The following is a 25,966-nucleotide window of genomic DNA, read 5'->3' on the forward strand; positions in this document are numbered from 1 at the left end:
GATGTGAGAATGGATCAAAATAAATGTGATCACCTAATTAAAGACTGTATCGTAATACATTCTTATACAGATGTGGAATTAAGGTTCCCGAGACATACTTAATTCTGTTATTTCCTAAGTTTCAAGTACTCCACTTTCCAACCTTCACAACCTTCTTTTAGCATAGCTTTTTTTAAATTAATTGTTTAATTTAAATTAGAATTTTTTCATTTAGTTCTGTCTGTTAACAGTGAATGGATCTGTTAATGGACATTTACAAACATCTGGCATGTTGTCTTTTAACTCTAAAGCCTGCTGCTGCTTTTTTGGGGGGCACGGCTACACTTGCAGATGTAGAGCACTGTGAGGTAAACCAGCCGTCGGAGATCACAGCAGGGAAAGCACTGCCATGTGTTCACACTGTCAGCTGCAAGCGCAGTGGCATGGCCACATTTGCGGCATTTGCAGTGGCAGTGGGAGCGGTGCATTATGGGCAGCTATCCCACAGAGCACCTCTTCCCATTGTAGTGCTGTGGTTTGTGGGAAGGGGGCAGAGACAGGGCATTCTGAGTCCTGTCCCAATGCCCCATGATGCATCACTTCGCATCCCAGCAATCCCTATGCTTCTGTCCACATTTGGCACCATCTTTCAACATTTTTTGTATTGAGCGCTCTGTCTTCCGTTTTGGTCTGCGGGAATGGATCCTGAACTTGTGAGGAATATGCTGATGGGTCTCGCCAGCATGTCTCGAATTGCAGTTGAGTTACTCCTTAAGCTACAAAGTGACAGTGAGGAGTCCAACAATGATGTCGACTCATGTAACGCATACAGCATGAGATTGCTTGTGGCATTCACGGACATGCTCACCACAGTGGAACGCCACTTTTGGGCTCGGGAAACAAGCACTGAGTGGTGGGATCACATTGTCATGCAATTCTGGGATGACGGGCAGTGGCTGCAGAACTTTCAGATGAGGAAAGCCACTTTCATGGGATTGTGTGATGAGCTCGTTCCCACCCTGCGGCGCAAGGACACAAGATTGAGAGCTGCCCTGCTGGTGGAGAAGCGGGTGGCTATTGCAATCTGGAAGCTGGCAACTCCAGACAGCTACTGGTTGATCACTAAAGAGTTTGGAATGGGAAAGTCGACCATTGGAATTGTGTTGATGCAAGTTTGCAGGGCCATTAATCACATCCTGCTCAGAAGAACCTGACTCTGGGCAATGTGCGTGACATTGTGGCTGGCTTTGCACAAATGGGTTTCCCTAACTGCGGAGGGGTGATAGATGGGACGCATGTTCCAATTCTGGCACTAGACCACCTAGCCTCCGAGTACATAAATCAGAAGGGGTATTTCTCTATGGTTCTCTTGTGGATCACCGTGAGCATTTCATGGACATTAAGGCAGGCTGGTCCGGAAAGGTGCAAGACGCACGCGTCTTTTGGAACACAGGCCTGTTCAGGAAGCTGCAAGCCGGGACTTTCTTCCCAGACCAGAAGATCACCGTAGGGGAAGTTGAAATGCCCATTGTGATCCTTGGAGACCCCGCTTACCCTTTAATGCCATGGCTCATGAAACCCTACACAGGGAGCCTTGACAGCAGCAAGGAGCGGTTCAACAACAGGCTGAGTTGGTGCAGAATGACTGTTGAGTGCCCTTTTGGCTGTTTAAAGGGCCACTGGCACTGTCTGTATGTGAAGCTAGACCTGGCCGATAACAGCATCCCCACGGTTATACCCGCGTGCTGTACCCTCCATAACATTTGTGAAAGGAAGAGTGAAAGTTTCACTCAGGCCTGGACCTCGGAGGTTCAACACCTGGAGGCCAAATTTGAACAGCCAGAGAATCAGGGCTATTACAGGCGCCCAGTGCGAGGCTGTAAGGATTAGGGATCCCTTGAGGGAGCAATTTGATGCTGAAAGCCACCAGTAATGTTCGGTGCCCTGTATGGGAGTAAAGTGCAGTGGTTCCAATGCTAGTAGGCATCTGTGTTTGCTACGTATGATGCACTGACTTGCAGTGCCTATTGCTTTCCTGGGCTACAGTATCTTTTACTTAGTGCAATAAAGAATGTCTTCAAAGCCAAATTGAAAAGAAACACAACTGCTTGGGAAACAGAAAGGGCATGACACAACCTGTACTGTGTGGGAGGAGGGAAAGTGGCGGGGTGGGGAAAGGGACAATCACAGATTTGTGTATGTCCTGTTATCATACTCAGCCTTCCTGTCTGGAGTGCCATGCAATGAGTGCTGCACTTCAGGCTGGCTAAAATGCATGGTGATGGGGGTTGAGTACAGTGGTTAAGGGTTGTAGTTTGTAGGGCTGGGTGCTGAAGCTACAGGTGTTGGAGGCAGCTGGTAGTGATAAGATACCAGATGTTGGGGAAAGTGGGTTGGCGGTAGGGTGACCAGAGAGCAAGTGTGAAAAATCGGGATGGGGGTGGGGATAATTGGAGCTTATATAAGAAAAAGACCCAAAAATCGGGACTGTCCCTATAAAATCAGGACAACTGGTCAACATAGTTGACAGTGACATGGGAGCACAAGGGAAAGAGTTTTGGGAAAAGGGCTGTGGCCGGGGGGGGGGAGGGGGAAATGTGCTCCATCTGCATTGCTACAAGCGCCTGTATCGAGTCCGCTTGGCGCTCCATGATGCTTAGCTGGCGCTCCGTGCTTTGGTGCCGGCGATCTGCATTCTGCTGGCAGAGCCTCCTTTCAGTCTCCCGCCACTCCTGCACTTTTTGATTTTCATTAAGGGACTGCTGCATGTCCTCTTTGCTTCTTCGCGGACACTTCCTGTTTCTTTGAAGTCTTTCGTCTGTTGATAACAAGGACGGCTGGGATCTCCAGGTTGCATCTGTAAAGCCAAAATGCAACACTTAACAGAGGCAGCATTGTTCACACCAGACAGAGCAATGATTAAGCCGTACTTAAAGACTAGTACAGTGTACACAATAGCAGAAATTGCCCCTCCCAATGCGAGCTCACAGGAGCCCCAAAATGGTGAGTAAGCACAGGGGTAAGGGGGACTGATTCTTTCATGGCCGTACTGTCCTCTGGAGTTCTGTGCCTTGGGGAGAGCCAACAGCTGCAGGTGGCCCCTATAATGAACACTGTCCACACATTTTCCACAGGATGAGTTCGTCCTGGAAGAGATCTCACTGCTGAGGGTGACCTGGGAAGCAAGGGAGGGTCTTCTACTACAATGCAGCTTCCGCCCTGGCCCTTATGCAGCTTGCCTATGTGCAGCAATGGTCCCCCCGCCCGTCATGGCACAGTGGCGTGGACGTGTTAGCCTTCCTGGGACAAGGAGCACAGTTTGGGCGCTGCCAGGGCGCAGCAAGCGTTATGCTTCTCGTGGAGGTGGATTACCAGGGTACTCCAGCCGCAGAGTCCGGACGCTCTATGTGCCTTGCCAGTGTGGACACCTCAGGAGTTAGGGCGGCCGGGGATGACTTAATGCGCTCTAACTTGCAAGTGTAGCCAAGTCCTTGGTGTTATAAATTGAACAGTTATGTACATCGGTGCTTTCTAATAACATACTGAAGAGTGAGTTTTTATTTTCTTTCAGGTGCTTGCTTCCCTCATTATTCGTCTTGCTCTGGCAGAAACGTTCTGTCTCAACTGTGGCATTCTTGCACTGGATGAGCCTACCACCAACCTTGATCGAGAGAACATTGAGTCTCTTGCACATGCTCTGGTGGAGTAAGTGACTTCGGCTTTCATTGGGAGTCTTTTGGGATGGGTGTCTTCTGAGTTTTAATAGACTTGAGAAAGGTGGATTCTTTGTTATAAATAGATTTGGTTTTACACTACTGTGTCTTCATTGACATATACAGTTTTAAGTGAGAACAGAATCAGGTCCAGCATTTGCAGTAGTTTTGCCACTGGTTTTTTAATTTTGCCCAGTGGCTTGCTAATTCTGTACACCTCTTACCATATTTTGGCCAGGAAGAGATTTAGATTCCTGCTGCTTTGTTGAGAAGAGAAGCATTGAATCAGTTTTCTTTCATTTTACACATAGCCAAGAAGTAACATGAACGTTAGCTGTTAGATTGTTTGACAGTTTATGCTCCTTGTCTTGGTGCATCCACATTAGGGCTACCACAGGAACAATGAAGAGCTTTTTAGTCAAGCAGTTAATATGGGTCACAGCTCTTTATTCTTTTATCTTTGCTAAGAGTTCACTACATCTTTGATACTCAGAGCCTAAGAGTATGAACTGTGAAGCATTTTACTAATGGACAGATTCATTAGATGACAGAAGGAGAGTCTGGATTTGTTTCCAATACATTCCTGTTTTTGCCAAAGTAGTTAATCTCATTTTCTTATACATGAAAAATTAAATTAAAAATGAAGAGATAATAATTAGGAAGATACCTTTTTTTATTGAATACAGTATTTATTAGAATATTGCATTAATGTTGTTTTAGAGTTTTTTATTTTGTGTATTTGCAAGTTATGTAAAGTTAGCATTCAACTTCCATAAAAGTGTCCTAAACTTCAACTCTTTCATAGGATAATAAAAAGCCGCTCACAACAGCGCAACTTTCAGCTTCTTGTCATAACACATGATGAAGATTTTGTGGAGCTTTTGGGCCGTTCTGAATACGTGGAGAAATTCTACAGGATAAAGAAGAACATTGACCAATGTTCTGAGATTGTGAAGTGCAGTGTCAGTTCCTTAGGATCCTATGCTCATTAGCACTTTCAAATAATTTTGTATTGTAGGATGACTCAGTAACACAGCAAAAATTAAGATACTGGATATGAAGAAAGGAACTATATTTTCTGACACTGAAAAATAATATAGCTTAATGTTTAAATTCTAGTTAAGTAGTATCAAACTATTGTATTGTTAAACTCTGCATCTTCAAAAAAAATCTAAAAGATACACATTTCTGTGCTTGTTTTAAATATAAATACAAAAATATGGAGGATTTTGAATTATTACAAAATGCTTAGATAGCACTATAAATGTACCTGGTGCTTTAAAAATATAAATAAAGGCATGTTCTTCGAGTATGTGTCAGCATGATTCCACTGTAGGTGCACATGTGTCTCATGCATGCAAGGTCAGATTCTTTTAAATAGCAGTGTCTGTTAGTGCTGTGTACGTGCCCTGTGCTGCATAAAGGGCAGAGTGTCTCACCATCCCTCAGTTCCTTCTAACTGCCTATGGTAGCAAGATGGAACCCAGCAAGATCTTCTACTTTTCAGAGCTTCAGACTTGTCTTTTTTCAGTTAAATTGCTGAAGAAAATTTATTTTCACCCTTCTTCCATGTTTTCTTTGTTTGGATGTCCCCCATTCCTCCCCAAAAGGGAGACTGGGGGGAGAGAGAGACACACACCCTTGAACAGCAGGGCAAGATTCTGTATGCCAACATGGTTGACTCTAAACCATCAGAGTTCAAATCCTGCCCGACCTGTGATGGACTCATCCCCCTCAGTGATTGATACACTCTGTGACTCTTCTGCCTGGAGAGAGCCACATTCTGGACAGGTGTTTGGTGTGCAGGTTCTTTTTCTCCAGAAACTGCATGTCAGGGACATTCAACTGAAGTTACACGTGCTGAAGGAACCAATGTGGGCATGCTTGAGCAGATGTCCATTTCAGACCCAAAGGAAATGTCAACTAAGGTGGAGCCAAAAGAGCAAGCATCAGTCAGTACTCCCCCAAGCAAACACTATATACTGGGATCAGGCAGTGAAATCAAGGAAACAAAGAGGACATAGTCAAAACCTGCATCATCAGTGTCAACCCTGACAACCTCGGCGCCAGTGTCCTCAACACTAATCACCTTGACCCAGACAACCTCAATAATGGAGCTAGCACCTATGCTGCTGATACAGAAAGGCAGTGCGAGAGACAAACATGCACAGACCATAAAGGTAGCTCCAAACAGCACATGGGATCATCCCACAAGGAAGATGTAAAATATAACTCCTTCAAGGACTGAGCCTCCCAAGTCCTCTAGCAAGGAGAGTGTAGCACAGGATGAAGGAGGCCTGGCACTGATACTAGTGCTGATGACTGAGCCAATAACAGGCCCAATTATCCCCCTCAGAGGCTCCAGCATCCCCCACTCCAGAGTGGCAACCAGTTCCAGAATTGGTGCAGATGCCACATTACTCTATGGCACTGTCATTTGAAGTGATGTACTACTTGTCCTCACTCTCACTAGCTTACGCCTTCCTGGCATTGAGCAGGGATGCCTTTCCCCTGCCTTCAGAGAGCAACCCCAAGGACAGTGCCACAAGTCCCTTGCTAAGATCCCCGTCCCAGGCAGGGCATAAGTGACACTGGGCCAACCAGCCTCAAGCAAATCAGTACCCCATGTCACCTTAGCTATAACTGACTTAACTGGGGACTGTCATTGCACCTGTCCTGGAGCAGATCCCCCTTTCACGCATCCAGGAAGAGGAGGTGATCCCATTCTCCAGCAGCATCACTGTCCAGGCCTCGTCACCTGATGAGGCAGTGACAACAGCTCCTCTCCTAGGAGCTGATGACTTCAAAGCATTCTCCTGTCTGACATTGCAGAGACTCTGGACATTGAAATAGTAGCAATATGACTGAAGTCCCACATGCTTTTGGGGATGGTTTTTAAGTCTGACAACTCCAGCCAGGATTTCCCGCCCCATCAGTGAGGCATACTGGAGCCAGCTAAGGGACTCTGTCAGAATCCGTCCACTCTCCTCCTCTATCTAAACAGGTGGGAAAAAATTACCAGATGTCTCTGAAGGGGTTTGAACATTTTTCCATACACCAACTCCAGGATCTTCAGTGGTGTTCACAGTCCAGTAGAAAATACATGTCATCACAGGGTACACCTATGGACAGAGTTGCAAAGAAATTAGACCTGTATTGGTACAAAGTCTGCCTGACTCCAGCTCCAGGTATAGAACTATCAAGCCCTGTTAGCAAAATATAACATTTCTCACCTGGGAGAGGGTCACTCCCTTCCTGTTAGAGATCTCTGACAGGAGAACAACAGGGAGGAGTTGCAAGAAATCGTAAGAATGCCAAATGGTTGCTAGAATGTTACCACAGGCGGCCATGGACTTATCCAGCACAGTCACAGAGTTGATGGCTGTGGCCATCATGATGAGATGGATCTCTTAGTTGTTAGCATCTGGGTTACCCAAAGAGGTACAAGTCACCTGCCCTTTGAGAGGTTGTAGCTCCTTAGCCAAAGAACCGATGGTGCTCTCCATTCTCTGAAGGTCTCAAGGAGTATGTTACTGCTGTTAGGGATTTACATACCATCTCCCTACCAGAAACCAGAAAGGTACCAACCTTGGCAGAGGATGCCATTTTGCTCACAAGGCGGACAACCTGCCATTTTACTCGCAAAGCTGAAAACTTTTTGCCTCAGAAGGTATCTCAGTTTTCCAGGAGACATCTATCCTCCATCATTCACCTGATGCCATCACAAAGGCAGCAAGTGTGACGGGAGGGTTGAGAGCCACACTGGAGCCAACCCAAAGCCTGCCACTACCTTTGGGAGCTGCCTTTCCCATTTCAACCAACCTTGATCCATTGTCCTATTGGATAAATGGGTGTTAGCATGGCCACCCTATTCATTTCCACCAATCGAGCTGCAGAGAAAAGAAAAAGTACCTTTCTCCCCAAACCTTTTCCCCATTTCCAGTGGTAACAAGGTCTCTAATATTCACTCAGGTTCTCAAGTAAACATTAACCTCTTTGAAGGAAGCATGCATTCCCTAACCACCTTGCTCTACAACCTCCTGAAATGGTTTGACCTAAGTCCTATCCAAGAGTTCCTTGCATCTCCTCTCCAAGTCCCTTATGGACAGAGAAGAAGAACCCGCTCTTTCTTAAAAGAGTGGGGGAATGCCTTTGAATCTCTAAAGAGAGCTTCTCATCATGAAAAAGCAGTAGTTTCACCCACAAATCTAAAGCTGTTTGGGGGAGGGAAGCAGAAAACCCAACAAAAACAACTCCCCAGACATACAAATACAAGGAAAATGTCCTTGGCAGGATGGGGCAGGAGGCAGAGAGTCTGGGCCATCGGCGCCGACTCTGTGGGTGCTTCGGGGCTCAAGAACCCATGGGAAAAAAATAGTGGGTGCTCAGCACCCACCTGCCAGAGCTGTTTGGCCGTGCCACAGGGAAAACTAAAAGTAAGTGCCTGTTGTCAGGGCCCCTGGCATAACTTGGAATATGTAGAGATCACCAGCAGCAGTGCATCATGCTTAAGCTCTGCTACCTCCCCACCCTCCACCTCACAATACGCACGCCCTATGTCTCCGGAAAAGGCGAGTGGGTGCTGTTAAAACCAGAACAACTAGCCATCCCCATGGTTACTTTTATGTTGGAGCTACTTGTCAGATTTCCCCTACGATTTCATATCTTGATGCAGGGAGCTCAGGACTGTCTTATCCAGTAAGAACAGTGTTTGTCTCAGGCCACTAGGTGCAGTTCATTTCTACAACCCAACATCTCCCACAGTTCTGTGATGTATGTACTGTTCCCCGTCTCTCTGCATTTCTGGAGATGATTCGGTGTTGCAGCATAGCCTGTGTTGGGCATGTCCCTTTCTCCAGCTTCCCTCCAGAACTTCTGCTTCTAGGGCTTTTCTCCCAACCATTTCCTATGGCAACGTTTAGTTTTTAGGAATTAGCAAGCAGTTTATAACTTGTTTTCTTCCTTTTCTCCTGGATTTGGTAATTGGCAGTGTGGTGGCTTCATCCACCTGCATCTGCCACTCTTCTGCCTCCCACTCCAATTCACCAAACAGATGCCATATTTGGTTCTGGCCTTGGACTGCAGAAATCCACTCCAAACAGTTCTACTATACAGCTTCTCTCCTCATTCATCACGAATTTGGAGCCAGTCCAGTGTCGTCGTTTGAGACTGCAGATCCTAAGCCTTACTTTTCAGCTCAGGGCAACAGAAGAGTTCTTCAAAAATTGTCAGAACACTCCAGCACCTCATTAAGATAGTTTATATGATAATATATTAATTAACCTTAATGCAATTAGAGATTAATAAATGACAAGGCTAGAACGGATCATTGTGATCATCTAATCTGACTTTCTGTATTATACAGGCCATAGGAGTTCCCCGAATTAAATCCTGTTCGAACTTGAGAATATTGTTTAGAAAAACATCCAATCTTGATTTAAATTTCCAGTGATGGAGAATCCACCACAACCTTTGCTCAATTATTCCAATGTTAATTACCCTCACTGTTAAAAATTTGCACCTTATTTCTAGTCAAAATGTATCTAGCTTTAGCTTCCAGACACTATATCATATTATATGTTTGTCTGCAAGATTGAAGAGCCCTCTACTATCATATTTCCATTCCTCACATATGGGACTATGACCCAAGTCACCCCTTTAATCTTCTCTTTGATAAGCTAAATAGATTGAGTTATTCAAGTCCTTCACTATAAGACATGTTTTCCAATGTCTCAGTCAATCTTGTCTGACTCTTATCTGAACCTTCTCTAATTTTTCAAAATCCTTCTTGAATTGTGGACACCAGAACTGGACACACTATTCTAGTAGTAGTTGTACCAGTGCCAAAATACAGGTAAAATTCTCTCTCTACTCCTACTTGAGATTCCCTTGTTTATGCCTCGAAGGATCACATTAGCCCTTTTGGCCTAAACATCTCACTGGGAGCTCATGTTTATCTGATTATTCACCATGGCAGTCCTTTTCAGAGTCACAGCTTCCCAGGATAAAGTCCCCCATCCTAGCCTGCGTTTCTTGTTCCTACATATATAACTTTACATTTGGCCTTATTGAAATGCATGTTGTTTGCTTGCACCCATTTTACCAAGTGATCCAGACCACTCTGTATCCGTGACCTCTCCTCTTTATTACTTACCTCTCCCCCAATCTTTGTGTCGTACACAGACTTTATCAGTAATGATTTTATGTTTTCTTCCAAGTCACTGATAAATCTCAAATAATGTAGGGCCATGAACTGAACCCCCTGGAACCCCACCTGTTTGATGATATTTCCCCATTTACGATTACATTTTGAGACCTCTTAGTTCGTCTGGTTTTAATACATTTATGTTTGATGTTGATTTTGTATTGTTCTAATTTCTTAATCAAAATATCATGCAGTACCAAGTCTAATGCTTTGCAGAAATCTAAGTAGATTACATCAGCACTCTACCATTATCACCCAAACTTGTAATCTCATCAAAAAGATGTCCAGTTAGTGTGACAAGACCAGTTTCTATAAACCTGTGTTGATTGACATTAATTGTATTACCTGCCTTTAATTCGTTATTAATTGAATCTTATATTAGTCGTTAGTTATTTTGCCCAGGATCATTGTCAAGCTGAGTCCATTTACTTTTTTAAAATATTTGCACATTAGTTTTGTTCCAGTCCTCTGGAACTTCTCTGGTGTTCCAGATTTACTGAAACTCATTATTGGTCCAGAGAGCTCGTCTGCCAGCTCTTTTTAAATTCTTGGCTGGAAGTTATCCAGAGCTGCCTATTTTAAAGTGTCTAACTCAGTGGTTTTCAACCTTTGGTCCACGGACCCTGGGTCTAACTTTAATAGCTGCTGTTTAACAGCCTCCTGAGTTACTGTTGGAATGAAAAGTGTTTCTTAATCATCATCATGATATGAATACATCATCTGTTTTCCCCCTAACTACAGAACAGAAATATTTATTTAACATTTCTTCCTTTTCTGCATTACTATTGACAATTCTACCATTTCCAAATAGTAATGAACCGATTCCTTTAGTTCTCAATATACTTTAAAAACTTCCTCATTATCCTTAACTTTGCTATTCATAGATTTTTTCCTTTTGCCTTTTTGTTTCCCTTATCAACTGCTACAGTTCCTAGCTTCTAATTTATATCCGTTGCTATCAACTTTCCCCTTTTTCCATTAGAATCAGTGAAGTCTTCTTTCTCAGTTGTGTTATTGTAGCTTTATGGGCATCTAGCAAAATGTTCTTAAACACTTCCCAATTGTTATTCACATTACTCTATTTAAATGCTTTCACCCAGATGCTTTGGTCATAATTGTTTTCAGGTTTTGAGAAATTGGCTCTTTTAAAGCACGAAGTATATGTATTACTGGTTTGGGCTTTATCCTGTTTGCACATAACAAATGTGATCAAATCATAATCACTTACATGTAAGTAACCATGTATACAGTGTTATTGTAGCCATGTTGGGGTCCCAGGATAATAGAGAGATGAGGTGGGTGAGGTAATATCTTTTATTGGACCAACTTCTGTTGGTCAGAGCGACAAGCTTTTAAGCCATACAGAGCTCTTCTTCCAGTCTAAGTGGCTCAAAAGCTTGTCTCTCTCACCAACAGAAGTCAGTCCAATAAAAGATACCATCTTGTCTCTCACATAAGTAACCACTCATTTTAATTCTTTGATTAATTTCCCTTTATCAGTCAGAATAAGGTCTAGTGTAGAATTCCTCCATATTGGAGGCAATGCTCTTTCAGTGAGGAAATTGTCATCTATAATTTTTAGAAATTCCAAGGATGTTTTAATACTGGCAGCATGAGACCGTCAGTATATGTCAGATTGAAGTCCCCTAAGATAACGCAGCTTTTTTCCCTACATATTGAAGATAGGTGCCTAAGAAGCTGGTCATCCTGTCCTCCAACTAGTCCCTCATCTTGTGCTTTATCTGTTAAAATGTTATGTCTAAATCTCCCTTTAGAGAAAATTGTCAATTTGTTACAGATTGTGTTCTGGTTGTGTCACAGCTACGGGGTGAACGCGCCTTTGACCGCTTTAGTTCCGCTTGAGTGCACCCTTTAGGAGACAGGCTTGGCTTCCTGCACCTCACTGTGGTGAACCTCCATAGTCCAAACACACTTAGACTGGATTTCTGGGCTACAGCCCAGCACACCTAGTTCCCAACTGTGTTAACTAGACTGGCCCAACTTAGTTGTGGCACTGATAAGAATTTCCCTTTGGGAGCCTGTGACCATCTACATTTGCAGTGACACAGAAACAGCATCTTCAGAAAAAAGCACTATTTATTTATCCTTCAAATGCACAAAGCAAGTAGAGCAAAGGGTAAAAGCAAGAAAAGAACTACATGCATGGGAGTCACTGACATCTTAAACTTTCCTTGCTAGCTATTAAGTTCCCTCCAGCCTTGTTAAATCCATCATTGACAGGGAGAAGCAGCCTGTCCTGCTCACAGTATCTGTGGCTCTGTCTCTGTGTATCTCGTTGCCAGTCTGTCGGTTTTCATTAGCAGTCTCTGGCTCCTACCTCCTTTACTAGCATTTGAGGTTACTAGCCCTGGGAAAAGTAAACCATTCTAGCTTGTATGGAGCCAGATTGATAGCTTCATGTTGGCCAAGGAAAGAATGGGTTTTAGACCTGGCAGACTAGGTGTTGAAATCCCCACTGCATCTAACGGTGAGCCTTGACATCCTTCACTGAGATCCTAAGGATCATGGAATTCCAGCTGTTCTGGTTTCTCTTTAGGATGGTGTGGGCAAGGGACTTCAGCCCAGTACCATAGTGCATCAGATGTTGGCCACAAGGTAATCCCTGCCTATCTTACAAATAGGGTCCTTGGGAGTTCTAATCACAATCCTTTAAGTCTCAAGATTTCTCAGCTTGCTCAGACTGGCTAGACTTGTAGTCAGATCAATCTTTCCAAAGTGGGATCTACCACTCATACTAGCAGCCCTGACCACCCACCCCTTTGAACCATGAACAACGGTCACACCATTCTATCTATCTATCTATCAACACCTGCTACTTGGTCACTATCACATCTGCTAGACAAGTCTTGGAATTAGCAGCTCTATCCATGCAAGAACCCTATTGTGGGTTCCATGATGACAAGATGGTTCTTAAGGACTCCAGAATTTTTCTTACCAAAGATAAGTGGTCCTCCCATTGTTCTGTCCAAATCCACAGCATTCTATTGAAAAGTTATCACATGATCTGGATGTATGTAGAGCATTAAAGATCTACCTCAAGCACACTGAATCGACTAGAAGATCTGGCTCTTTCTTTGTGTCCTTTCACCCAATGTGCCCAGGTTTTCAGGCATCCAAACTATGCTGGCCAGATGAATTAAGTTGTACATTGTGGAGGCACACAAAGCACCAAGTGAACCTATTCCTGAAGGTATTGAGGTGCACTGTACATGATCTCAGGTGACTTGGGCAGAAGCACCTTGTGCTTCAGCTGAGGAAATCTGCAGTGCAGCAGCTTGGTCTTATATCAACACCTTTTATTAAACATTGGTGGATTTTCTGTCTTCTACACCAGCTTCCTTTGGAAGGAAGGTGGTGCCTCCACTGATCCAAAAATAACTTGCCAATCAGGCATTTACCGGTACTTTCAAGGAAAGTCTTCTCTATTTGTCTGTTTCGTTCTCCATCCCTATTTAATGTTCAATGCTTTTGCTGTTTCCCGTATATCACAGAATTGTGGCATCTGGGCTGCAGAATGGAAAATTTCGTATTCAGTCATTTCCTTTCTGATAGCAGCGTCTCCCAAAATTCTTCCCTCCCCGGTGTGGCTTCGTTAGCCAAGGGACATTTAATTTTTTATGTCTACAGTATGTGGACCAGTGAGCCTACTGCATAAATTCACTGATTAGCATTAAGTTTATTGATTCCAATCATGCTCTAGGAGCTCTGGAATAATGCTTCTGAAGGGAAGGTAGAGCAGGAGACATGGCAAGCATGGGCTCCACTACAACACAACCACCTCCAGAACTGCAGAGAAAAGTGAAAACAGCTTTTACGTCACAGAATTATGGGAGATGCTACTAGCAAAAAGGTAAATATTAGGTAAGAAATTTCCCATTTCCTTGGGTCAAGGAGCTATGGGCTTTCTTTTAACAGTGTTGCTAGCTCTTCTGAAGTTATCATGTGTCTTGTGGTATTTTACTTAAAGCCACAGCTGCTGGAGAATCTCAGGGTTTGCTTGTGTTTTTTGTCTTGTTTTAAGTAAGTTTCTAGCCCTCATATTGGCAGAGAAAAGCTGGAAACCAGAAGGGAAATAAAAAAAATCAAAATATATTATTTTTTAAAATATCCCAGGATTTTTAAGCCAATGTCATGATTTTGGGGGTCCTGACATAATTTTTGAACACTTGACTTTGGCAATACTGTTAGTTACATAGACTCATACTTCAAGGCCAGAAAGGACAATCACGATCATGATCATCTGGTCTGACTCCTGCACATGATGGAAGTCCTCAAATCATGATTTAAAGACTTCGTGTTACAGAGAGTCCACCATTTACTCTAATTTAAACCTGCAAGTGACCTGTGTCCCATGCTGCAGAGAAAAGCAAAAAACTCCCAGAGTCCAATCCGACCTGGGAGAAAATGCCTTCCGGACCCCAAAAATGGTGGTCAGTTAGACCCTGAACATGTCAGCAAGACCCACCAGCCGGACACTTGAGAAAGAATTATCTGTAGTAACTCAGAGCCCTCCCCATCTAGTGTCCCATCACCAGCCATTGGGGATATGTGCTATTAGCAGTCACAAATCTACTACATTGCATTGTAGGTAGTCTCGTCATACCATCATCTCCATAAACTTACCAAGCTCAGTCATGCAGCTAGTTAGGTTTTTGCCCCCACTGCTCCCCTTGGAAGGCTGTTCCAGAACTTCACTCCTCTGATGGTTAGAAACCTCCATTTAATTTCAAACCTCAACTTGGCCAGTTTTATATCTATTTGTTCTTGTGTGCTTAACTGGCACTTCTGTGTTTCTCTCAGTTACACTGTGGAGTTAATTGGCTCTCCTCCCCCATTCTTTGGTGGCAGGTTTCCCTCCAATTTTCTTTTGGCATCTTCTCTGTTGGACAGGCTGTCACAACATTGGCCTGCAATCTCCTATAGGGCCTACCATGTCTGTTGGGCTCTCTTATTGCAGCACGATGAATATCTCTGAGGACATCTTGGTTCCCTTTCTGATTCCATTTCAATGCCTATGAACTCCCAGCTGTCCAGTCAGACTTGTGTTCTGTCTCCCTCCTGAAGAGAGGAGAGAATGCTTCTTGTGAGAACAAGGGAAACATAAACATCAGGTAACATGGTCTAAAACTGGCTTGTTTCCATTATATCCATCATTTATGTTTTCTAAAATATTGATGATTTGTGGCTGCTACTTGTGCTATGCCCTATGTCTACATGAATTCTCCACGTGTAATAAACAAAGTGCTACTCCAATACTACAGTAACGAATGCTATAGAAATGCCAATAAATAAATTGAATACGTTCATGTTCACACAAAATAGTAAAATAAGTAACAGTATTCCCCTACTAATGCAAAAGCAGATTAGAAAAAAAATACACAAGTCATGACTAATTTTATTATTTATTATGTAGCAAAAATAGTGTGCTAAGCTCTTTCAGACAGATATGAAGACAAGGTCCATGCTTAGAAAAGATTTCAATCTTTATTTTAGAGTTCTTCAGTTAGGGAAGTTGGAAATTCTCCCTTTGCTCCCAAAACTGTGTTCTCTGACACTTGAAATAAAATAATGACTTAAGGAAAAGAAAAGAAAAAAAATGATTCTTCTCTAACTTGGAAGTTCAGTTTTTTTTCATGCATAATTATAGCCACTAAAGTTTTTGCATGCCCTAAAACTAGGAATTGCATATTCAAATTAGATAACTAGATGGCTAAACTACTCCATTTGTGTGTAAGCAAAAACAACTTTGCAAAAACTCAAAAGTTGGATACATAAAAATAGATGATGCTTTTAAATGTTTGACCTTTTAATATCTGCTTGTAACTGTGTAAGAGTTTATTATTTAAACAACACTTAAATATCTGTCCTAAGCTATTTCAGTATGACAATTCTGTGCTAACTACTTGGCCAAGATGTATCTAACCAATATTTTATCATCTACTTGTACATGACAGCTGAAAGGTTTCAACTTCGGCAAACTTGATACAATTTACAGTTCTCCTTAGTCTCTCATTCCATCAAAATTGACCTATCTAAAATAATAAATAGCTATTTAGATTTTTCTGCATCAATCATTTACATTTGCTTATGTAGCCAAATGATTTGCTTACTAAAAATGTGACTGTAGTATATTTCCAATATACTTATCGAAATGGCATTAAAATCAACCACTGATTAAGAGATAGTACACATGCTGACATGAGATATATTGTGACTCATGTCTAGTGCTATTCAGGTTATAAAAAAATTCATTTAACTCCTACATCATCTTCTAAAAGTAAAGATCAGTGCAACAATCAAGAACTCTAGAAAAATCCTTCCTTCTGTGAGGATCTATAGTCTCTCTGAGGGCTTGTCAGCGCAGGAAAGTTATACTTGTATTGCATACTCAGAAAAGTGATAAAATAATGTTATTAAAGTCACAAAATCAAGCATTCAAAAGTTATGGAATGATGTCTGCATTCATAGATTCCAAGGCCAAAAGGGACCATTGTGATCATCTAGCCAATCTTCTGTATTACACAGGCCATAACACTTCCCCAAAATAATTCCTTTTGAAGTAGAGCAGCTCTTTTAGAAAAAATTGCAGTCTTGATTTAACAATTGCCACTGCTGAGAATCCTCTACAACCCTTGGTAAATTGTTCCAATGGTTCACGACCCTCAGTGTTAAAAATTTGCACTTTATTTTGTGTCTGAATTGTCTAGCTTCATCTTACAGCCATTGGACTGTGTTATACCTTTGTTTGCTAGATTGAAGAGCACATTACTAATTTTTTGTTCCCCATGTAGGGATGTGTAGATGGTAACCAAGTCACTCCTTAACCTTCTCTTTGTTAAACTGCATAGATTGAGGTCCTGGAGCAGCGGTTGCACCAGTGCCACATATAGAGGTAAATAACCCCTCTACTCATCTCAAGATTCCCCTGTTTATGCATCCAAGGCTTTCATTAGCCCTTTTGGCTACAGCATCGCACTGGGAGCTCATGGTCATTATGATACAGTCTTTAACTACACGATCGCATGCTATTTCTTCCAAAAGACTCATTCAGTGCACAGAAGGACAGTACTCAGTCAATATTTTGTTTTATCTTCATTGTGTGGACACATGACTTATTTGCTACAACCTAGTCAAAACTTGCAATGAAGACAAAATTATTTCCTTATGGGCTTCACCAACAGTAATTAATATTTCTTCCCAAAACCCCTGTGAGGTGAAAAACATTTCACATGAAAATTTCACCTAGCTTAAGTTCTGGGTGCTCTGAGCTTCTGTAAGTCATGCCCCAGGCTCTCAGGTGGGGGCACCCAGAAAATGAGGAATATACAGTTAGCAACCACCCGAAAGGGCTTGCTCAGCATCTCATAGTAACACTGTGGCAGAGACAGGGATAGAATCCAGTTCTGCAGGGAAGCACTGATCTGCCTTTACCATGGGACTCTCTTATCTCTTCCTGCAGTCCCTTGCCTCATTCAATACACACATTCCAACTTCTGCTGGGGTCATACAGACAACAGCATCTTTTACTGCATTACTCTGATTCATCACCAGCGCAGGTCCAGCCTGTGCACGGCATGAGGCAGAGGACCTGTGGAGAAAAATAGCATGTGATCATGTAATTAAAGACTGTTCTAATTCTCGCAAAGCCCCAGAGCTCCCAGTCCTCCCCACCACAACCCATCTTCATGTCTAAGCTCAGTGTTTCCCTTAGCCCCACTCGAACTGGCTTCCAGTCCCTCCATAATTTCCATCACCATCTTCCAGTCTCTGTTTCCCTGGCTCCCCCTCCCAGTTCCAGTTGTTCCCCCTCCACACTCCTGTTCCAGTGTCACCAGACTCTTTGTCACAGTCTATTCCTTTCCCTACCCACTGATCCAGATTTTGTCTTCTCTGCATTCAAATCAAACAGCTTCCTCCTCCCTGTGGACATGTGCCAGGCGGGGGGCACAATCTGGCCCAGAGTAGCAATTATGGAGAAAGTCCTGAGCCCCTGTAGCCCTGGGCTTGGAGGATGCTTGGTTGCTCTGTGGGGATCGGTCATGTGCAGGCTGGTCACACGTAGGAGCTGTGAGAGGATAGACCATGTTCAGTCAGTCTGGGCCAGTGCATGCAGTATCCAGCTACACATAGGCACTCTGAAGAGATGGATCCTGCACAGTCCAATCCGTACTAGGAGTGTGAGAACCTCTAACAGGCTCAGAGAGGACAGATTTTTGGAGATTTTTAGTTGTTAAGCTCTAGCAAGCCTCCATTGAGCAAATGCAAACAGAGAGTTTTTAAAAGGCTTGTAATAGGGCCAGATTTGGGGATGGCAAAAGGCACATCCCTGAAACAAAGATCGACCCCTTGCCAAATTTCAAGTCCCTCCTCCAAGGCATGGGAGCACTAGAGCATTTCAAAGAAAATGTCTCAAGAATTTTTTAATATGAACCCAAGAACATATGTTTCCTTAGCTTCATTCTCCAAAATGACTGAACTGTTCTGGCTGAAATTTTTAGAAATAAATTCAGTCTGAGGCCGATATCCAGCATGGAAAACTTCAGCCCAAATGTTTTGAAGTTTGGCAAAGTTGTAAGCAACCGTTAACAGGGTCTTATATTGGGAAGTGGTGAACATCCTTAATAATAGGCAATAAGTAATCCCAGCCCTGCGTATAATAAGGTAGTATGTGAAGTTATGTTGATATAACTCCCCAGGTGGGCACGCTTATTCTGATTCTAGTAGGAGTCCTTTTTCCAGGCTTAGTTTATAAGAATCCACACTGGGAGTTATACTGGTATATCTGTAGTGCTTTAACTACCCCTGTGTCATCATATTGGTATAACTGGGAAATTTTCCTATGTAGACAACCCCCATATCAAAAAAGAGTCAAGAAAAAGTGCATGGAAAAAGCAAGTCTTCATCAATCAGTGGAGAAGAGTGAGGTGCTAAGTGACAGCACGGTAAAACTTTGACTATCATGCAGAAGGAAAACCAAAGCTCACTATCAGTGTAATTGCTTACCACATCCAGCTGCCTTGTGCCAGCTTTCCATGCACTGTAACGTAACTTAAGCAGTAAGATATGACTATGGGTTATTTAAACAGTAAAGGTTCATTTCAACTAAAGATAGTTTCATTGCTGTAAGGTTGTCTGGTGTGCTTAAGGGGAAGGGAGGAGTTGTCTGTCTTCAGTTGGAATGGAGACCTTATTAGGCATTCAAAGGTATCCCTTTATTTTCACCAGTGTCACCATCCAGAAGCACAAATGTTGAAACACTCAGCAGTAATTGGGAGCCCCCAAAGGCCCTGTGTGCAAATTCAAAGGGTGTAGAGTGGCTTCAGCTTCAACTTTAGTGCTACGCACCTTTCAGAAGGCCTTCACTGTAGGTACAGTTTAATTTTCCAGTAGCTTTCAATGGGGCTTCATGCCCTCACAAGCAGCTGCCTCTCTTGGGCAGAGAAAAAGAGGCAAAGTTGGTCAATGTTATTATTTATTAAGCTCTGACAATGTGCTTGGCACTATGCAGGACACAAACAAAGACAGTGTGTCCCAGAAGAGCAGACAATCTAAAACAACAAATTATCTGATATTTGTTAGTGGGCAGAGAGAATACAGCAGTTTTGCACCAGTGTATAACAGGGTTCGGGGCTTATTACAAGCAATGGTGCTTTCAGGCAAATCCTTAGTCCCTCTGACATATCACAGCTGGTTACTGTGAATTGAGGGACAATGGTGCTTTGCGGTTGGGGAAAAAGCAGGAGCAAGTGTCCACTTCAGAAGCAAAGATCCTGCTTTCACATCACTGCGTTTAGGAGTAAAGTGGCAATGAAATATACATCACATTAGTAGATATGGTTCTGAACAGTGCACTAAATTGAAAGCTTTTTCGCACTTCCCAGAGCCACTTTTAATGGACTTGAACTCCAAAGTTTGGGTCCAGATCAGAACCTCTTCAGATTGCAGGCGTGTTTGGATTTTGGCTCAACCCATTGTAGAGATTCAGTATGGACCAGCCCTGAAGTTTAATCAGGCTTCACATTTTCCCCAGATTTGGGGATTATATTGGTTTAGACCTCTCTCTGCTTTTAAAAAAAATAAGCTAATTTTTTGCACTGCTTTAAATTAAATTGATCATGCTCTCACCCACTTACTTCCAGCAGCAACAGAAAGCAAATGTTTTCTTTCTGACCCTTCTTCCCTGTTAGTGAACATGGCCTAAGTTTTGGGGGGTTTTCATGAAAGCCAAATCCATGTGAAATTTGCTTAGTTTCATTTCAAAAGTTTTTCACCCACTCTGCCAATGAGCAAAAACCCAGATCGACCATCCCAGGCCATATTTTAACAAGAAAGAGCCTATCTGCGTGCACAAAAATGCACACACATTCGTGCACTTATCTTTGCGTACACAAATTGGTATTTAACGTTTAAATACCTAAATTTGCATGAAAATCCTGGGAAATGAAGCTTGGAATAAAGACGGACCTCAGTTCACCTTCACTGGAAGTGACTCTCTGTGACATTCCCAGGAGAGCATAACATTAAGCTTTATAGAGTCAAAGGTAAAAGCAAAAAGAATAGACACTTCTCACTCCATCAAACAAAAATAGAATTGTAAATTGTTGCACAAATTCAAGATGGGTGGGAGTTTATGCTGTATCATTTTCTTTGGGGGTATGGCTATATTGCAGTCAGTATTGTAGCAGTGAAGTTATACAGGATGGTCTTCAGTTCAGGCTAGCAATCGGAGTAATTACCCAGGGTTAGAGGCAGCTTCTAGAGGCCATATTGAGGCCTATGCTGCCATGGCTTCACTGTTTGAGCACCTGAAGTAGCTAGATTAAATTACACCCCGTGATTGCAGTGTAGACATACCCTTAGTTGCTGAATTTGCTTTAGTACTTTCAGTAATCAGAGACTTTTATCTGTAGAACGAAGTTGTGTCTTCCTTTTCCCCCCATCACACCACCATACTGGGTCAACTGATAAGCCCGCTTTTCTTCCACCTTGAGTATTTTGGTAACTAAACCTATAGATTAGTGTTGTTTCTTAGAATCTCTCTCCGCAGGCTCCCCTGTTGCATTCCACCCACACTGGCTGATCTGACATAAGTATGGTAGGCTTTCCCCGGCTCTTTAACTGTTACAGTATCTAGAATCAGATTCTGTCATCTGTCTGGTAAAAGATTTTATCTCCCTCCTGGGTGATAGACCCATATTTACCATAGTTAGTTGTAGTGCTTTTAGTACTCCAAATGCTTTGGAGACATTCTCCTAACAACCCCAATTCACTCACTTTCCAGTCACAAATGCGGGCAAATATGACAGGCACCTTTCCAGAGCTGGCACCAACAAACTCCCTGAGATCATGGAATCTCCAGAATGGGGAGTCTCCAGTAGGAATACACCTAACCTAGCCAATCCCTAAATCTCTAGCCCTGTGACCTCTGGCTGAGAAGGTGGGGCGGGCAGGGCCACCGAGAGCGAGTTCACGCCCCGATGAAAAAAAAATTTTGCTGCCCCCCGCCCGCAAGGGCGGACCGGCTAAACAGGGCTGATGGGTGGGGGGAGCTGGGCCCCCTTCTTGAATTTTTTTGGGCCCCCCAGCAAGGGTGAATCAGCTAAACAGGGCTGACGAAAGGGGGGAGAAGCCGGGCCCCAGCCCCCTTCGGGACTGCCGAGCCCTGATAATTTGTACCGGCTTTCCCCCCCTCTCGTCGGACCTGGGGGTGGGCAGGTAGAGGAGTGACCCAGTCCCTGACTGGGTCTGAGCTAGAGCTGGGTGGGAAGTGGATTTTCCGTTTTGCGGGCAATTCCACAGTTTTTTAATTTTTTTCCATTCCAAAATGGAATGAAAACAGAAATTTCTCAATTTCCCTCAAAACATCATTCCAGTAATAATTTAGTTTTAGGTCAATCAAAACATTAGACAAAAATCAAAATGTTTCATTCCAATTTTGACTATTTTATACAATGCAATTAACATACAGACATTAACTAACAATTGTTTCAAAATGGCAAATCAAACCATTGCATTCCTAAAAGGTCAAACCAGAACATTTCAATGTTAATAAAATGCCTTTTGTTCAGTTTTTTTTCCAAAATAACATTTAATCAAAACCGACCTGTTTCCACAAAGCATTTAATTTTCACCAACGCAGCATTTTCTGACAGCAGAATATTTTCTCAGATAATTTCCGACCAGCTTCCACAGTCTAACCTGGGTTTCAGCCTAGGGTTGGGCAAAGAACTAGGTAGTGTACTCAGCTCCCGAACCCACAATCCTCCTTTTTTTATATGCCTAGCATTAAGCCAGATGTGGCAGAGGATATGCCATAATTAAGGCTACGAGATCTCTCTGACATTTTCTGCCCCGGGGCTGGAGCTGTCACTGACAGGCTGCGTAGCTCTCAACTGCTGCTGGCGGCAAGCCCCCAGCAGCTCCTATCCCCTAGGAGCAGGGGGACCCCACAGCTCTCAGCCACTGAGGATGATGGGGGACCCCTCCCCCCCACAGCTCCAGCCGCTGCAGCCAACGAGAGGACCCCCACAGCGGCTCAGCCCCTAGCTGGCGGCCAGGGGAGCCCCTTCCTTCCCCATTTTGTCAGGGATATTTTTAGTAAAAATCATAGACAGCATAGGCTGCCGTGAATTTTTATTGCCCTTGCCTTGTCCGTGATTGTTACTAAAAATATCCCTGACAAAATCTGAGCCTTAGCCATAATGCTTCAGGTGTAAAAATGAAGCAAAAGTTCCTATTGAGTAACAAAACACATGTGCATTTTGTAGACTTGTTTTTCTAAAACTCTGTTAGAAAGCATGTAATGACTTACGTCGTTCCTGAAAAAGTTTCATGTTATGGAATAACTTGGCTTATCCTAGAATAATGTGTCCACCAAATACTAGTCTATAATATTCAAAGTTCAGGCTGAAAGGGAAATACCATGCTGCGACTTTAGTCTAGTACATATTAGCCACCACAGAACTCATGTTGCTGAAAAGAGTTGTGGATGCCCCTAGTTTAGCTGTTGAAGGTATTGTGATAGACTTGTATTATGTGCCCAAGTCACAGAATACAGAACAATTGGGGGGAAAAAGAACATTTCATGTGTTAGACCAATTTCTAGGTCATTGCAGATGTTTAACATCTTGATAAGTGTTGAGGGTTTCTTTCAAATCCAATTTAGGCTTTAAAAATAAAAAGCATAGCTTGTAACCACCTGGTTAAAACAATACAACTGTTTAAATATGTTTCATATATTAGACAGATAAAACTGCACCTTTTAAACAGAAATGCTTGGGAAGGAATTTAAAATTAATATGAACTGTTGGTTAAGTCTTCAGAAGTGCCCAGTCCCCCTGTGTGCCCAGTCCACAGAAGTTATGTCTGTTACAGTCCCAGCTAGAAAGCTACGTTCAAGCTATAGTAGTGCATGCTTTTGAGCTTCGCGGAGTTCTTCTTCAGGTCTCCTGCAAGCTAATTATAGGAGATCCAAAGAAGAATCTTTATTGGAGCCGGGGTGGGGGTGGGAGGGATTTTAGCCAAAACTTTTTTTTTTTTTTTTCCCCAAAAAAATAAAGAGCTGACAATGCTGACATATTTTGAGAATTCACACCACACAGTTTTGGTTAAAAAAAATTCATTTTGACATTTATGAAATTAAACATTTTTATTTTTTGGTTCAAAATGACTTTTTGGTTCAAAATTTCCTTGAATTGTATTTGAAAAGCAATACAAAACATTAAAAAAATCTTCAAAATCAAAATGTAACCAGTTTTTCCCATCTCATTTTGGTTTGACTGAAACTTTTTTCCTAGATTCTTTTGACATTGCTAGCACACCAAAAAATCTGTTATTGGCACAGCTGTAATCTTTATTACTGGCGATGAGGCGTGGTCCCAAAAGAACTCAGGGTTGATTTTTCAGCTCCTAGGTTGAGTTTGCAATGCTGCCAGTTACAACAAACAACTTTTCATCTGTAAGCTAAGTAAAGCAGTGACAATAAACACAGAACCCCAAATGGACACGAAGAAGAGCTCTGTGTAAGTTTGAAAGCTTGTCTCTCTCACCAACAGAAATTGGTCCAATCAAAGATATTACCTCACTCACCTTGTCTCGCTAATAGAACCCTCCCAGGTCACTTTGCAGAGTAAAACAGCAGCTAGGCATTTCAAAGTAGTGCCGCTTTGGGGATTATTTGATGTTAGAATTTTATTACTTTGTAACAAAAATGTTAAGGCTTGTACAGACATTACTCAAACCTGTATAGTGATATTGGTTATCCTCATGATGATGGAGGGACAGCTGGGCCAAATCTCAGTAAGTGGTGTTGCAACCTGGTGTACTGGGTCACAGCGCTGCTCAGGTTTGGCCTGTCGCCTTTCCACCATCATGTGCAATGGGCATCCAGGCCAAACCTGAACAGCCTTACGACCTCATGTGTGAAGGTGCAACAAATAGAGCAGGGAACTGGCCCAGCCTTGCCAGCCAAGAGCTCTAGGAGCTACTGCTGCAGGGTCAGTTTTTTGTTTTATACCTTCTTTTTCCATTTTATTTTGTGTTATTTCACATGGGGCTCTACCTGCGGCTTATATTGCCGCGTTAATTCCCTCTGGATGGCTTCAGCCTAGATGACGGTAACCTTTTCTTGCACAGCCCCAAAAGTGAGACCAGTGAGGGAGACTGGCTTTGAAAATGTAAAAAAACATAGATGACTGGCTTTGAAAATGCATCTATCGAGAGAATACATTGAAATGGTTCTTGTGAGATTGTTACAATGACTTTAATCAAATTTTATTTCATTTATATTTCCTCGATGTGTGACCGTTGTCTTGGCCAACACCCCATGTTTATTGGACCAAAAAAAGCTGGTCCAATAAAAGATTTTGCCTCACCCACCTTGTCTCTTTCATTTGAGACTTTAACACATGCCTTAATAATGCTCTAAGCTGAGGGGGAAAGCTGACATCCTCATCTCAAGGATTAAATTGGTAGAAATGTTGGAAAAATAAAAAACAAAAGTTTGGAATAGTGTAATTCTAGTGACATGGACTAACGGGGCGAAATACTGACAGCATTTGTAATTTGTTTTGTGTGCATGTATTTTAAGAGGGTGGTTATGTTTTTGTTATATTTGTTTTTATTTTGCTGTACAGAACTCTGAGCACATTGGAGGGAATCTTTTCTGTAGTTAACATTATTATAAATAATACAACAGAGCACATGCATATTAATAGATTATATTGCTGTATAGTAATGCACTTGCTTTTTAACTATCTAACATAAAAGTAAGGTACATATTATATGTATATTAATAATGGGTGTGATCCACAACATTTTGGTCACTGGCAATTTATTGTGTGTACGCAATTTAAGAGTTTGGGTTTTTATTAAATGTTATTTGTTTTTATTTAATGGGAGATGACACAAAATTATTTTAAACAATAAAAAATCAAGGATTTGTGTATTGCTAAGAGTAAATTATTACATACAATAATGGACATGGTTTGTCATATAATGTTTGCTATATGTAGGCTGTACTGTATATGTATGTTGCTATGCATATTAATAGATATGTATATTGTATCACAGAGTCTAAGTTTACAGACAGGAATAATTATTCACTAGATCTGATAAAAGCAAAAATGATTTTGTGGTTTGGAAGTGGACACCGAGCAAATGTGCCAAATCATGAGTTCCCCATCAAGGTCTACCTGGTAGATGATTTGGAAAAAATGATTAAGAGGAAAACACTTTTTTTTTTACATGTAAATACGTGTAACAAATAGCAAACTATTGTTTTCACTTAGTATTCAGCGATGTTGTAACTATGTTGTGATGCTTAATCTTTATCAGATAAAGTGACGTGGGTTTGTTTAAAAATAAATGTTTTTTGCGTGTCATCAAAATCCATAGAGCAGAATAAGTTAGTTTACGTCATCATCGTTTCCTCTTATACACTATAAAATAATTAGGTTGCAAGGTGCATAAACACTGAGAGCGCCTCAAACAGTTCTAACCAGGCAATACAAAGAGTTGTGACCAGGCAATCCAGGATGTTCATTCTGTT

At 42.3% G+C, this 25,966-nt stretch overlaps 1 protein-coding gene across 1 annotated transcript in view; it reads left to right on the forward strand.

Annotated features, from left to right (window-relative positions):
* Positions 1 to 5,001, forward strand: part of RAD50 (RAD50 double strand break repair protein) — a 41,451-nt gene extending 36,450 nt beyond the window's left edge. Inside the window, exons 24-25 of the mRNA XM_034779161.1 lie at positions 3,551 to 3,684; positions 4,498 to 5,001. Coding sequence (XP_034635052.1) covers positions 3,551 to 3,684; positions 4,498 to 4,684 — 321 coding nt within the window. The 3' untranslated portion in view covers positions 4,685 to 5,001. The remainder of the gene's footprint in view (positions 1 to 3,550; positions 3,685 to 4,497) is intronic.
* Positions 5,002 to 25,966: the final 20,965 nt, after the last annotated feature.

This window comes from Trachemys scripta, chromosome 8 (genome assembly GCF_013100865.1).
Source record: "Trachemys scripta elegans isolate TJP31775 chromosome 8, CAS_Tse_1.0, whole genome shotgun sequence".
NCBI classification, from domain to species: domain Eukaryota; kingdom Metazoa; phylum Chordata; order Testudines; family Emydidae; genus Trachemys; species Trachemys scripta.